At 62.4% G+C, this 14,910-nt stretch overlaps 1 protein-coding gene and 1 long non-coding RNA gene across 5 annotated transcripts in view; one reads left to right on the forward strand and one right to left on the reverse strand.

Moving 5' to 3' along the window:
- Positions 1 to 12,194, reverse strand: part of AHDC1 (AT-hook DNA binding motif containing 1) — a 43,309-nt gene extending 31,115 nt beyond the window's left edge. Inside the window, exons 1-2 of one of the 4 annotated variants that reach the window (XM_090124233.1) lie at positions 12,006 to 12,194; positions 11,425 to 11,518 (exon numbers count right to left, since the gene is read on the reverse strand). Coding sequence is in view for 1 of the 4 variants with exons in the window: in XM_031595008.2 (XP_031450868.2) it covers positions 11,425 to 11,533 (109 nt within the window). In the remaining 3 variants the exon portion in view is untranslated. The other 3 variants (XM_031595010.2, XM_031595008.2, XM_090124231.1) reach the window with 3 other exon arrangements.
- LOC149915124 (uncharacterized) lies at positions 9,803 to 14,314 on the forward strand. Its single transcript, XR_016459805.1, has 3 exons — positions 9,803 to 10,073; positions 13,401 to 13,583; positions 13,655 to 14,314. It is a non-coding gene; the product is annotated as an uncharacterized LOC149915124 (long non-coding RNA).
- The last annotated feature ends 596 nt before the right edge of the window (positions 14,315 to 14,910 follow it).

The raw sequence follows: 14,910 nt of genomic DNA on the forward strand, positions 1-14,910 counted from the left end.
CTCACCTTTGATAGCATCAGAGCAACCAGCCCCAGCCACAGGGACCCCACTGGGACGGCACCAGCTGGGACACTGGTGCCCATGATGGCTTGGCACAGCCACACAGCCCTGGGGGCTGAGTCACGCACTGCATTTTCCCCCTCTTGTTGCCACACTTACTAGCAATGGATAAAAGCCCTTCGGGGAAGCTGAGCAGAGTAGGAGGCCGCAGGACAGCTCGGCTGCTCGGTGCCTCAGTTTCCCTGCAGCACCCAGGGTGTCCCCTGCCCATGGGGTGGGGGTGCCAGCAGCGGGCAGCGCAGGGGCAGCTCCCACCACCCCCTCTGAAATCCCAACTCAGCAGTGCTGAGGGTTCACCCACGCTCCTGCAACGTGGAGAGGAGGAGAAGGAGGAAGAGGAGGAGGAGGAGAGCTGCTCCTTCCTGGGCACACAAAGCCCCTTTCATAGGGAGTTGAGTTTGGGTTTCCTCCACCAGCCCGGCACCTCGCTGCCTCCTGCCCTGCCAGCACGGTGAGGCGGGGAGGAACGCTGCGGTGGGAGCGGGACGGGCGCCCGGTTCTGTCCTGGCCTTTGGGATGTGAGTGGGGCAGCACCAGGTACCACCTCCCACCTCCTCAGTGCACTTCAAGATCCTATGGGCAGGCAGCCCCCAGGGGTACAGGAGGATTGGGTGGCCCCCTTCCATCGGCTTGGCCCTCCCTATAATTTTTCCCTCCTGTCGGCTTTTAATTACGCCCCTAATAAAAGTGGCTTGCAGGAAAACGGGAGCTTTGTTGCTCAGGAGCTCATCTGCTCCCGCTGCTCCTTCCCCGCTTTAAACCATAATCCTCAGCTGGGGATGCTGCAATTAGCCACTGCGGGGCTGGGCGCCGTGTCATGCAGGATTAGGGCTCCCTTTGGCGGGGAGGTGGGGGACCCAGCCCCAGTGGGGTGATGGGCCTGGATGGGATGGGCTGAACTCCCCACAGCCCCCAAAGCAGCTGGGACCCGCAGCCCCACTAACGGCCCTGCAGGAAGAGCAGGTTTGGCAGGAGATTAGAGCAGCTGGGGGGGGGGGGGAGGAGTGGGGGGATGAGATGCTCTCTTACAGCCTCAGGGCCCCCCCCGGCCATGCAGCCCCCTGCGGCACTCGCTGATTTGCCCCCATCACTGCACCAATGCCAACACCAGTGGGGAATTTTTGGGGTGTCAGCAGGGGAGGCACAGCTCCCCGACCCTCCGGGCCTCCAGAAATAGGCAGGCTCATGGAGGTTCACACAATATGTAAAAAGAGGGCTCCTGATCTCCCCACGTCCACATCCAGCGCCTGCCCCCAGGGCCTGGGCAGGGAAACTGAGGCACAGGGACCAAGTTCTCACAATGCAACAGCCCGCTGAGCAAGGAGAGATGTGGAACTGCCACACTGGCACGCTTGGGAGACAGCGACAGCCCCGTCCCTAGGCAGGAGGGTGGCACTTGGAAGGGGTGCAACACCTCCCAGGGTAAAAGACCTACAGAACCGTGCTCAAACCCAGCAGAGGGGATGGGGACCACGGGGCCCTGATGCACAGTGCTAATGCGCATAGGGAAGGAGCAGCGGGTTGGGTCGTTCAGCCCCACAGAGCCCCCAAAAAGAGCCTGCGCACAGCTCCCCTGTGCCTGCTCACCAATCAGCCTCTTCCCACGGCTGAGGAGGAGAACGGGGAGCACAGGCGCTCGTTAGCAGCCGCTCATTAAGAGCCCTCTGGGAGGACCAAGGTACCCGGGGCACCTGCACCTCCTTCTAATGAGCTGCAGCACCGGCACAGGGCCCTCGGCTGCGGCATCATGGGGCCACGACGTGGGGGCTGTCCCCTATCTGAGCTGCACTGTGGGTTCCCCATGGCCGAGGAGAAAGGGAGGGACGCGGGAGTTGAGTCACAGTGACAACTGCAGCGGTGGCAGCTGCCGAGGAACGCCCTGAGCTCACTGCCAGCACCGGGCGGCTCTTGGGGACACGCGACGGCCAAAGTGCCACCCCGCACCCATGGGTGCTGTGCTGCAGAGACACTCACGATACCACGGTGATGTCCGTCCCCTGTATGGGATCCTGGGGTCTGGGCCATCCAGCGGGTTCCCCCAGACTGGAACGGAACACAGATGTCCCACCCTTGGGGACCTTAAAGCACCAGCACCATGCAGCGCAGGGGGAGGACAGTTCAGGGACTGAGGGACACAGCACTGGGATGGCACCAAGCCCCCACCCTGCTCCCGCAGCCCCCAGCCCCGACCTGCGCGGGGCTCCCTCGTTAATGTTTACTCGGCTTCGTTAGCGCCAGCACATCACCATGGCAACCATGCAAGCTGCGCGCCGCCATCGGCGCCACCGCCACGAGGCGCAGGAATGGCACGTGGGGTCACCACGGACCCCCATCACAGCCACGACCCCACCGTGCTACATGGGGCTGGGGGGAGAGGGGGTGAGGGGGACGTTGGGGGTCACCTTCTCCCTGCTGGGTGCGGTGGCCTGGTGTCACCCAGCCGTGGTGACAGCACCCAAAATGCCCGGCGCTGCGGGCTGCTCGGCTGCAGGCGTGTGTGCAGCGCTGCCAACACGCCTCTGCGGTGCATTATTTATAAAACACAGGAGCAGAGGGCTCAGCAGCAGCTGCCACCCCGCCTGGCGTCACGGAGCCATCGAGCATGGCGGCCTGGTGGCACTGCAGCCCCGGTGACCAGCAGGGACAATGGGGATGACAGTGCCTGTGGGGCTGGCAGAGCCACGGGGTGACCAGATGCCACCTTCATGCACAGCACGTGGCTGCTGCGGCACGTGGGGACGTCCAGTGCGTCCCCACATCCCCCACATTATTACTGCAGCACCCCGAGCTGTTGAGTGAACCCATTGCACACAGCTCTGGGTCCAGCCAAGGGTTGCCCCCACCCCGTGCCCAGCCAGTCCTGTGTAGCCCCATGCAGCCCCCCCAGAGCAGGATGTGACCCCAGCCCCCTGCTCGTGCCATCGAGCTCCGTCTGCTACGGCAAACAGGTTTTCTGTAAGCCTAGCAGAATTCGCCTGCCTCCTCCTCCCCCCTTCCAGTCCCACCTCTGGGCTGCGGGAAGGCTGAGTTCGGGCTTTAATTTTTCATTATTAATTTCCCATCGACGCCGAGAGGCGCCGGTGCTCGCCCAGCTGCCCCCAGCATCGCCCCCCGCGCTCCCTCGCGCTCTCCTGGAGATCTGCACCGGCTGAAGGCGAGCCAGGCTGCCGATAGGATTAATTCTGCATGACTGCCCATCTCCACAGGGGTATCTAAGACCCTCAGGCCTGCAGCAATCTTTAAAATTCCTCCAGCCCAACTTAATTCCCTCTTCCTGCAGAGCTGGCGCATCTGCTGCAGTCAGACACGGAGAGAGGGAGATGGAGGGAGAGGGGAGACGGCACCCAGGATGTGGTGGCACTACTCTGTGGCTGTGTCCCTGTCCCCAAGGACATCACTCAGGGCCACCCAAAGCCACACCGGCCACCCATCACCAGAGAGGGTTTGTATTGGGAATGAGGGAAACTGAGTCATGCTCGGGATAGCCATGGGGTCTGCACCAGGGCCCTGATGTGCTGTCACCTTTGACACACTGCCTGGACCCCATCACCAGGAGGTTGACCTAATTTTTTTTTTTTTTTCCCCCCCAAATATTTGTGGTTCTGCCTTGGTGGAGGAGGCTTCTCGATCAGCCCTTTTCATTCACCCTCTGCTTCCCTGCAGCCCTGAGGAACGGAATGCGGGACATAAGCATCGCCTGGGGGCAATCCAGGGCCACGGATGTTGGGACAGCTCATGCAATGCAACTATGGTGGGAAAACACACCATGGAGGTGCTGAGCACTCACCATGCACATGCTGAGCACACCCCAGCCACCCCTGCTGCATCCCTGGTGCTCCTCAGCATCCCCTCCGTGCACGGGTAGAACCCAGGGGCTGTGAGGATGAGCCCCACCATAGGGCACGGAGCTGGGACTTGACCCTGCTGTCACACTGGAGCTATCCCACTGTCAACCTTGGGTCCCAGCTGAGGCTCTCACAAGACAAAGACCTCAACATCACCCATGGGGAATATGCACAGCCCAACACCACGCTGCAGGACCCTGCACTCACACGAAACGTCACTGAACACAACCTGACACTGCAGTGTCCCCCCAGTTCCCCACCACGCTCCGTGACAGCCACGTGTCCCCAAGCTTTGAAGGCTCAGCCTCCACCACCACAGGGGTTCAGACAACCTGTAGGGGTTGGTGAGGGGAGTCTGCTCCCAAACTCCCACCCCTGCCTCTGCCAGCATCAGAGCCGCCATCCTCCTCCCCTTCCTCCTCCTCCTCCTCCTCCTCATCTGCAGCGACCGCCACCAAACCCAGGAGACCCATCCCTCTGCCTCCTTCCCCGCAACTTGCACCATTTGCCTGGCAGCCAGGAGGAAGGAGGGGAGCGCAGCCCATCCCAGCTGCTAGCGGAGCTGGGGATACATGCATTTAAATCACTTATATCTTTACTTTCTCCTGCGCTGGCTGTGAGATGGGCTTTTTTTGCATGCGTAATTAGGGGGTGGAACAGATGGTGGAGGGTTCGTTTAAAGTAATGCATCCATTAAAATAACCTTCGCTGTCGGGGACTGCGCTCCGACAGGGGCCTGTTTCACCGGGGGCGGTGGGGAGGGAGAGCTTTGTTCTGCAGGAAGGGGTCAGGTTTTTGGGAAGGTGGATGGGGACCCAACCGCAGGATCCATCATCCTGGCTCATGGGAGTGAAGCTGGCACATGGATGCTCCAACCCATATTACCAGCACAGTAACTGGGAGCCTGGACCAAGCTGGGACTGGAGTGGGGACAAGTCGGTCCTTTGTGGGGCTAAAGTGGTTCCTTCTAGGTGTGAACTGGACCCCTCCAGGACTCAGTTTCCATAGCAATATGATGTGCATCCTGCAATGAGATAGAGGGAATGGGAAACCCTTTGGCCAGTCCTTCGGGCCAGACCTCCAAACGTCACCCACGGTGGTGCATTTTGGAGGAGGCCTCTGAAACAGTGGGGTTTTACTGCTTGGTGGAGCATTGGGGTGATGCTGCAGAGTGGCACAGGGACCGTGAGGATTGTGCCCACCACCACCCACACACGTCCTACCTCCTGCCTCCTGACACAGCACAGAAGGGGACAGCTCGCCTTTCCTGTCCAGCAGCAACCACCTCTCCTGTTTCAAGCTCCCGGGAGAGGCAGGAGGCTTTGTTCAGGAATTGGAGGAGCGGAGGCCAGAGAAAGCGCGAGTGCCCTGCCAGCTCTTGTGTTTCACTCCCGAGGAATGCCGGGGAGGGGAGGGGAGCACAGCTTTCCCCCTTCCCGATGGGCTCTGGGCCCGGCTGCAGGGTGCTTTGCTGCTGCAGGGAGGAAGAGGAGGGTGTGGGAATGAAGGACGGGGGTCTGGCTGTGATTCTGGGGAGGTGGGCGGCATCAGCGTGGCTCACATTGGATGCAATGGCAATCATGGTGGCACAGCAGTACCATGCTGGTTCTGTTGGAGCAGATGTAATAATTCAGAGTGAGAGCTGCCAAGCAAATATCACATCCTGCCTTGAAACAGGAGAAGCCTGTTACCCGTGGGTACCCCAAATCTGTAGGCTCCAGAGGAGCACACACCACTTCCAGCAACAGGGTCACGGCTGGGGAAGGGCAAGAGCAGCAGCAAACCCAAACCCACCCATGCGTGTTCAAATATTTAGTGTGCACTTGCTAAGGTGCTTCTGCTGCCTTTAGGGCATCTCTGCATTTGAAGCATCAGAGAGGAGTTGAGGTGGGAACATGGGGGATGGGGAGCAAATGCCAGGCTGCAGGGCTGGGGGGGTGTTCTCTCCTTCCCAGCTGGGCCCAGGGGGACCACATGGCCTGGCTTGCTCCTCACCAGGGGGCTAACAAAGAGGACTCAGACAACCCCAAGGACTGCCCGTCACGGCCACAGCCTCCCACCACACACCTCCTCATTTTCCTCCTCCTCCTCCTCCGCTTGCAGCACCCTGGGGCATCCCCAAGCACCGCCATGGCCTGGGGTACAGCCAGCAGCTGCAGCAACACAGGGGCTGACGCCGGCAGCCAGCAGCTCTGTGCGACAAGTGCAGTGCAATAAGGGAGCAATGGCGGGGCCGGCTGTGGTAACATGTGGATGGCAGCGTGCTGGGGAAACTAACAGGCAAGAGGGGCTGCACAGAGAGGTCAACTCACCCTGCTGCCATCCCTTTCACTCATCCCTTTCCTCATCCAGGTTCACTTGCTATTACCCCCAGCTCTCACCTGCTGCCCTGGCCAAGCCTCAACCAGGCCATGAGCATGCCTCAACTAGGCCTCAACCAGGCCTCAACCAGGCCTTGACCAGGCCTTGATCACACCTCAACTAGGCCTCAACTAGGCCTCAACCAGGCCTTGGCCACACCTCAACTAGGCCTCAACTAGGCCTCGACCAGGTCTTGCGCAGGCCTTGAGCAGGCCTCAACTAGGCCTCAACCAAGCCTTGACCAGGCCTCGAGCACACCACAACTAGGTCTCTACCAGGTTCTAACCAGGCCTTGACCAGATCTTGACCAGACCTTGACCACGCCTCAAACAGGCCCTGAAGGCCCCAACCAGGCCCCAAATGCCACAACCAGGCACTGACAGGCCTTGACCAGGCCTTGACCACGCCTCAACCAGGCCCTGAAGGCCTCAACCAGGCCCCGATCAAGCCCCAGACACCCCAGCCAGGCCCAGACCAGGCCCTGACACCATGACAGCTAACCCGCAAGTACTCCCTTCCCTCCCCACCAACTCCTCAAGCTTTATGCTGAGGGCAACAGTTCTGGGGGGGCCACAGCTGGCCCCTGCCAACAATGGTGCCCTGTGTCAGACCCGCACCCACGGCCAGGCAGCAGCCATCACCTTGGGGCACACCGCCAGCCGCTCTCACCTCTACACTCTGCTCGCTGCTTCCCAGCTCCCTCCTGACAAATCCCTGCTCCCGATCGCTTCTCCTCCCCGCGGGTCCATATTAAGCTACATTCTCCTTTCAGCTGGGTGGAAAACAGCAGTAATAACCATGTGGAGAGAGCCGTGCCCCCCACCTCCACTTCCCTCCCACTTCGGGGTTCAAATTTCATTTCAGCAAAAAAGCTTCCCCCGCCTCCAATTTCTTCCCCCAAACCAAGCCGCTGTCGTCTCGTCTGATCTCGGCAGGGGCCGTATGGATGCTCGGCTCCTCCTGGTTCAGGATCTGCTGCCAATCTGGACCTCGCAAACTGGTTCTCACACGGCTCCCGCCTGGCACCTCCCTCTCAGCATTTATTATTTCATTATTGTCCTTCCTCAGCTCGCTCCCATGCCACCACCCCGGGTGCCCCTGGCTCCTCATCCCAACCCCAACCACCGAGTTGGCCGGGTGAGATTTATTCCCAGCGAATTCCCGGGGGCCGGCAGCTGGAGGAGCCCGGAGCTGCCTCCCTCTCTCCCGCAGCTGAAGATCTCATCTCCCTCGCCCAAGGCGCTCCGTCCTCCTCCTCCAGATATTTTAGGCCCAGGTTTTGCGAGGAATTTACAGGCGCCGAGCCCAAGCCGATGCGCTGAAGTCAGCAGGAGGCGAGGAGCGTGCGCAGGGCTCGGGGCCCCGGGGGTGGCGGCGCAGGGAAGGGATGCTGCTGCCGGCCTGGAGCTTGTTGAGCCGCGGGAAGGGCAGAGGTTGGGGCTGGCGGATGCCAGAACCACTCAGCTCTCCCTCCGCGAGGATCAATACCACATTTCGGCTTCCTGCCTCGCGAGGCTGCCGCAGCCCTCACGCCTGCGCAGGGTGGCTTCGGATGGGAGCGGGGGTCCCCATGCTCTCCACCACAGTGCTGTGTCCCCGCTGTCACACACCTCGCTCCCTGTGATCTACACACCAGCCCCGTACGCCTACCCCTCCTGCTGCCCCATGGCTCCCCTCAAGCCCTCAAGTCACTCCGGTGTCCCCGTAGGCTTCACCCCACTGCAAAGGGAATCCTCGGCACACGGCTGCCTTTGTCACGGCCCTGCTGGCACACACCCGCCCTACGTGCTCCAACAGGTGAGCCCCCAGGGCAGCGTTCCTGCCTGGGCCAGTAACTGTCCCCACCGGGCAGCGGGTTCACGGTGCTGTTCCGCCCAGCACGTCTCTCCCTGCCACATCCTCGGCCGGTGAGGCACAACGTGGGGGGGGCAGCAGATTTAATGAGCTCCCCGGAGGCATCGCCGCGCACCCCCCTCCCGTGCCCGGGAACCGTTGCTCTGAAACACAACCCCTCGGTGGCAGAGCTGGAAAAAAACCACAGGGCACATTGCTCTCCCCCCGCTCCTTCCCCGCCTCCCCCAGCTTTTTGCTCTCCTGCCGATGCCAAAGACCCAGCCGGGCTCTTGTGCTTTCACTCGCAGCTGCAGCTGCCGATTTTCGCTGTAAGCCCTTGTGCCTAGAAGGCCCAGAGCGAGGGATTCTGGGACGCGGTGATTGAAGACAGCACCAGCGCAGAGACCATTGCTCAGACTTTCCCTGTCTGTCGCCCCAACGCTCAACCCACAGAGAGGGAAATAAAAAAAAATAAAAAAGGGAAAAAAAAAAAAAGAAGCAAAGCAGAGAGCAAAACGGACTCAGCTCAGCTCGCCCCTTCCCACCCACGCGGCGCTGCTTGCTTTGCTCATCGGCACCTCCAGCCCTCACCCCAACCATGCAGCCCCAAAACCAGGCGGTGAGATCCAGTTGCACTGCTCTGTGATGCTGAGCTGCCCCCCAGCCCTGCTGTGCGTGGCATCAGAAACTCACAGCAGCATCCCGGCTGTTTCCCTGCTATGGTATTTTTCAAAGCGTGCACCTTTTGCAGAGTGAGGGCAATGCTGGCGTGCATGGCTGTGCACCAGGTGTGATGCACGAGCACAGTGGGGTCCTCGTGCAATGCCTCGGGATGTACAGCAGGAGCAAAGCCCTGCACATGAGTAAGTTGCCATGCACAGAAGGGCTTCAACCGCTATGGGGGAACATTTGGGATGCAGCCCTGCAGCTGGGCTAATGCCCCAGGTCCATTCTGCATGCAAAGGCCCCCGAGGGATGGGGTCCCCAGTAGAGGAGTGCAACAGGGGTGCAATGCCTGCCCTGCCACGCACGTGCATGGTGCAGGGCAGCATCCCACTGACCCCAGGTGCAGCAGCACTAACACCGACCTCGACAAGGAAGGGCCAAACGCGGAGCACACCACGGTGCACAGCACCCTGTTCTCACACTGGGGCTGCACCCCAAGGGACAGAGCCCACAGAGCCACCCTGACCTTTCAGGGGTGTTCTGCAGAGCATCCCCCAAAGAGCCGAGCCCACCCCGATGGCACCTGCAGCCCCCAGCACTGTGCAACACACCGCAGCCCCGGTGCTGGGGAGGGGGCAGGGGGGTCTCAATGCAACCAGGGGCCGCCCCACAGCCAGACAGCCCCGCTATGGCCCTGCAGCAGCCGGCCGGCCCCATGGGGAGCCAAGCTCCATCGCCGTGCCAAACCCCCCCCCCGTTCCTCCTGCTCCCCCCAAAACGCTCCCGTTGCGAGCCCGGAAGTAGGAAACAGCCCTCCCCAGCGCTGCCCTGTTTACCAAGAGCTGGTTCCAAGCACTCGGGAGAATAGCAGGAGCATTTCAAGGCCCTGTTTCCACTCGGCTGACACACACTATTTATAGAAGCCCACAATTCTCCCAGAGCTTTCCTCGGGATCTCAGCAGAAATAGCCCGCCCCGGGTCCCTGCAGCCTGCTCTAAGGAGGGCAGGGCAGCGCGGCCCCCCCAGGCTCCCTATAACCTTCCATGGGCTTCCATCTCTTCTCCTCCTCCGGCCGCCCGCTCCCAGCATGTCCTTGGCTCCCCCGTCCCCAACGCCGTGCCAGCCCACAGCCTCTCCCCCCGGCACAGCTTTGGGACGAAGACCCGGGGGAAAGGGGAGGAGGAGGGGGGGATGACAGCGGGCAGAGCCGGGGGGGTGACAGCATGCCACCTCCAACCCAACTGCATCGGAGCGCGGCGGCGGAGCCACGGGGGGACTCACACCGGGGATGGAGTTGGCCCTATTCAGGTTACAGAGACATGGCAGAGCGGAATTTGGCGTCGCGCCATCCCTTCTCCAGCCCCCCCCCCCCACCACCCCTCACCACCACCACCCCCCCCTCTCCTTCCTCCCCTCCCCACCACCACCACCACCACCAGCACCACCACCACCACCACCCTCCCCTGCAAATTCCTGAGAGCAGCAGTGTAAGGGGACACCTGGGGGGTGGTGGTGGGGGGGGGGGGGGGACGAAGGGCCGCGGGGCCCCGCTTCGGCCGCGCACCCCGTAACCCCCCCCCCTCACCCCCCCCAGCTGGGCAGGATGCATGCCCGCGCCCTCGGGGCTCGCTTCTGCTCTCTGTCACGCCAGGATAAATCTGGAGTGACTCCACAGCGCGCCGGGGCTCGCACCAGCACACAATGAGCTCAGCCTGTGGCTTTTGGTTGCTGTTCTCACAGCAACCGGCCAAGTGGCTTTATGCACAAGGCCACCTGGTCGCGGCCGGGGCCAGTTCCTCCCACGGCGAGTAAACAAGCGGGGACCCGGGGGTGCCTCCACCTGCCCCCCCCCCACCTCCCTCGGGGGGGTTTTGGGGGGGGTCGGCGACGGGGTGACCCGGTGGGGTGGCCGCAATCCCGGGTCCCCCCGAGGTCCTGCCGTCCCCAACGCGACGCGCCGAGGGGCTCAGAGCTGGAAGGCGGCGGGGAGGTTCCGAGCATCCGATGCCCGACAACATTTTGGGGCGGCACAAGTGCAAAGCGAAGGCATCGCGCACCACGCGAGTTGGCAGCGGGGATGGGGACCCCCTCCCCTCGTCCCCGTCGTCGTTCCCCCCTCCTCCCCCCCCCGCCCCGGTGCCATCCCGCAGCTCCCCGTGCTGCTGCAACCGGGGGCGGTTCAGCCGCGGGGGTCGGGGCGGTCGCGAGGGGGGGGAGCTCCGCACGCCCCCCCGGGCTGCGAGGATAACCCCAAATTTTGTTGACATGTTCCGTTCCGCCTTCTAGCGGACGGAGCCGGCTCTGACAGCTGTCACTCAGCGCTCGCAGCCCGGGGGGGGGAAGCGGCGGAGGGGGGGGGGGGGAAGGCTGAACTCATGGCAATGGCACGGCGCACGGCGGGGGGCTCGCGGGGCCCCCCCTCCCCTCCCCAAGTGCCATTAAACTCCGCGCTGTGGCACCAACTCGCCGCGCAACTTCGACGGAGGGGACGACGCTTGGGGGGGAGAGGGGGGTGCCCCCCTCCCACCCTCCTCCCCTCGACCCAAAGCGGGGTGTCCCCCCCCCCACACACACAGACACACGCACACACCCACACCCCCTCCCTCCCGCCCCCTCCCGCCCCGACCCCCGCCCCAGCCCCGCACAAAGGGGCACTCACCCGTCGGCTGCAGCGCCCCGAGCCCCGCGCCGTCCGCCGGGGCTGCGTCCTGACCGCCCGCGGGACTCCCGGAGCTCTCGGCACCGCTCGCCACCTTCAACGAGAGCATTTCCAGCGCCTCCTGCTCACATTCTCCCCAAGGCAACTCCTCTCCTGCCAGCCCGCCCCCTCCTCCGTCCCCTGCCTGCTCTCTCCTCTCTGCTTTCCTCCTTCCCTCTCCTCTCCCCCCCTCCACCCCTCTCTATGTGATTTTTCCTGGCTTTTCTCTCCCCGCTGCCGCTCGGCTTTTTCGCTTTTTTTTTTTTTTTTTTCCGCTTTTTTTTTTTTTTCCTCCTTTTCTCCTCTCTCCTCCCAACCCCCCCTTCGCCCCCCCCCCCCCCCTTCGCCTCGCACACACACAAAAGGCAGCGGAGCGCGAGGCGGAGGGGAACCGACCTCCCCTCTGCGCCTCCGCCGCTCAGCCGCCTGCGGAAAGCAAAGAAAGACACAGCGCAGCAGAGCCCTGCTTGCCGCTGCCTCCCCCCTTCCTCCTCCTCCTCCTCCTCCTCCTCCACCTCCTCCTCCTCCTCCCTCGCTCTTGCCTTCTGCCGCTCCCGGCTTTGTGGGGGCTGGGAGCGGGGGGAGCGCAGCCGGCGGCTCGGCGCGCCCTGCCCTCTCCGTGCGCGGCGGGGACCGCGCTCCGCTCCGCTGTCAGCGGCACGGCCAGCATCCGGCACCCCGGGGAGCCGCGCAGCACCGCCGGGGCATGCCGGGCCTTGTAGTCCTTCCTCTCCCCCCCCCCTTCAGCTCCTTCCCTCCTTCCTTTCCTCCCCCCGCCTCGCTTTTCTCCTCCCCGTTGCTGCGAAGCGCGCAGAGGAGGCGGGGAAGGGCGCAAATGGGTGCGCGGCTTTTGCGCTCGATTTTGGGAGGGGGGTTCTAAGCGATGGGGGGGGGTGGTGGGTGGGTGGGTGATCCCCCCCCCCTCCCCCTTCGGGTGCTTTGCACCCCCGGGATTCCCCCCCTCCCCCCCCCTCCCCAGCGGGATGTATGGGGCATTGCTGCCCTCTCCTGGGTTGCACCCGCACAACGCGGAGCGCACATCTGCCCCATGCGCGCACCCTTTTCCTTTTTTTTCCCCCCTAATTTTTAAATGTCCTAATCATCATCATCATCACTATTACTATTATCATTATTACTATTATTATTATTATTTTAACTTATATGCTGTCCCAAGGGTCTGGCGGTGCGGGAAACTTCCCCACTGTTTCCTAACTCCTGGAACCACAGAATCATTGAGGTTGGAAAAGACCTCCAAGACCACCAGGTCCAACCCAAACCCATCCCCACCAGTACTTCCCACTGTCCTAAGTGCCACATCCACAGTTCTGGAACACCTCCAGAGGCAGTGAACCCCTTCGCCCCCCCGGGGCAGCTGTACCAGCTCTGCTGTACCAACACACCACCACTCTGTCTGGGAAGAAATTTCTCCTAATCCTCCATGCGTGGGGACGCACGAGGATCCCCTCATCTTTGGCTCTGGTGGGCTGAGCATTGCCCAAAGCCCCAGGATGGCAGTGGCAGAGCACTGGGCTGTCCCCCAGCCCCCCCTCCCGCCCCTCACTCCCTTGATCTCCATCCCCCAAGCATCTCCCTATTGCTTCCCCTCCAGCACTGACGTGCCCAGAGCCCAGTAGATCCAATCTCATTAAAGCAGATAATGCTGCTGCTGTTTGTTGTGACACTGTTTGTGTGAGTGAGAAGCAAAGGGTTAACTCCAGGGAATTGGGAATATTGCCTGGCTGCTAATAACATGTGAGTCACCGCCGGAATAACACATGGGTGCAGGGAGAGACACAGCACCCAACTGCACAGCAGCCCTCTGCCTTCAGGGTCGGGGTTTGCCGCGTGCATTGACCCCAAATCCAGGCAGGGGAAGGGGGTCAGCTGCTGGGGTCGAGCCCTCCAGCACGGAATTATCACACCTCTAAATCCATCAGCTCCATCCCTGCACCCCAACGGGATGGGAGTCACAGGGATGAGGGACAGAAAGAGGACAGAGACCCGCACGCATCGTTGCCACCTCCTGGAAACCACGCGGAGAGGAGCAGCCCTGCGCTCCAGCCCGGTCAGCAGAGGAATCTGCACACGCAGACAGGATCGCTGCAATCGCTGGTGGCTGAGTGAGCAACTTTGCAGGCTTCCTCATCCCCTCGCCCTGAATGTCAGCTTTGAATTTTCTTGCTATTTTTAGGGATGATTCCGACACGAGGAGGATCCCTCCGTCCTCACCTCGCCGGGTTTTGCGCCACGTGAATATTGCAAGGCCGTCTATCGCTGCACCTGCCCCTATATATAGTGCTGTACCCACCCCATGTATATTGCTATACCTGCCCCATAAATATTGCTATACCTGCCCCTATCTGTACTGCTGTACCTGCCTCATGTGCTGCTGCAGCTGCCCTGCACGTGCATTGGGACGGAGGGTCAGGTCGGCGGCTTTGCACAGAAGGTCGCATGGAAAACGTTGCGAGCAAGGATGGGTTGGAATGTAAAAGATTTATTAATTTAATCCGAAGCATTAAAAGGTCATGTATTAATCAAAGAGATGCTTAAAACTGTCAAAGTCCTTTGTCAGGTTTGAAGTGCATCTCTATAGTTATCATAAAATATATATAGATATCAGTCTGGCACGGATTCCTCACTGGGCTGGGAGTGGAGGGGGGGAAGGCAGGGGGTCCCCACGGGTGGGCTCTGCCCGGATCCGCGGGGGGGGGCAGCACCCCCATGTCCATGCGGGTGGGGTCGCCCGGGGGTCTGTGGTTGGGGTTGGGCTGAAAGGAGGGAAGATGCTGGAGGGGGGGGAGCGCGGAGTGGGGTCCAGAGCCGCGGATGTGGGCCGTGCTGGGGGTCGTCGGGGAGGAGAGCAGCGCCCGCGCCGCTCGTGTCGCAGCGTCGCGCGTGGCTCCTCCTGGCTGCGGAGCGGGGGAGGGAGCCGCCTCCCCAGGGCCACCCGGGTCACCCGGACGCGTTGTCCCTCCCGCAGACGGTGCTGTGTCAGCAGCGGTGCCTTGGGCTTACGCTACCATCTAGCGGCTGCTGCGCCGCGCGGGGCCACCGCTGTCCCCGCGTCCCCGCGCCGTGGGGGTGTCCTCGTGTCGTGGCGGTGGGCGGCTGTCCCGGTTTCCGAACCCCCATCCCAGCCCTATAGGACATCGGGGGGCCGGTGAGCCCTTATCCCCGTGCAGTGTTGGTCCTCCCGCAGTTTGTGGCCGGTGGCAGCGCTTGGGACCCCCAAAGCCAGCGCCAGGTCGCCGAGGGGGGACCCTGGGAGTCGGGGGAGGTTTGGGGACGGCGAGGTGGGCGCAAGAGGGGACGGCGAGAGGGGCTTGCAGGGATGTGGGAGCTGCCTTTGGGGAGCACTGCTGGTTCTGCAGCTCCAGTTGAGGCTGGGGGCTTCCGGCCGTGCGGCCGTCCTGATTTTGTCCCCATCACCACAGCGGAAGAGAC

The sequence above is a fragment of the Phasianus colchicus genome, chromosome 24 (genome assembly GCF_987193195.1).
Source record: "Phasianus colchicus chromosome 24, bPhaCol1.hap1.1, whole genome shotgun sequence".
In the NCBI taxonomy this organism is placed as follows: Eukaryota; Metazoa; Chordata; class Aves; order Galliformes; family Phasianidae; genus Phasianus; species Phasianus colchicus.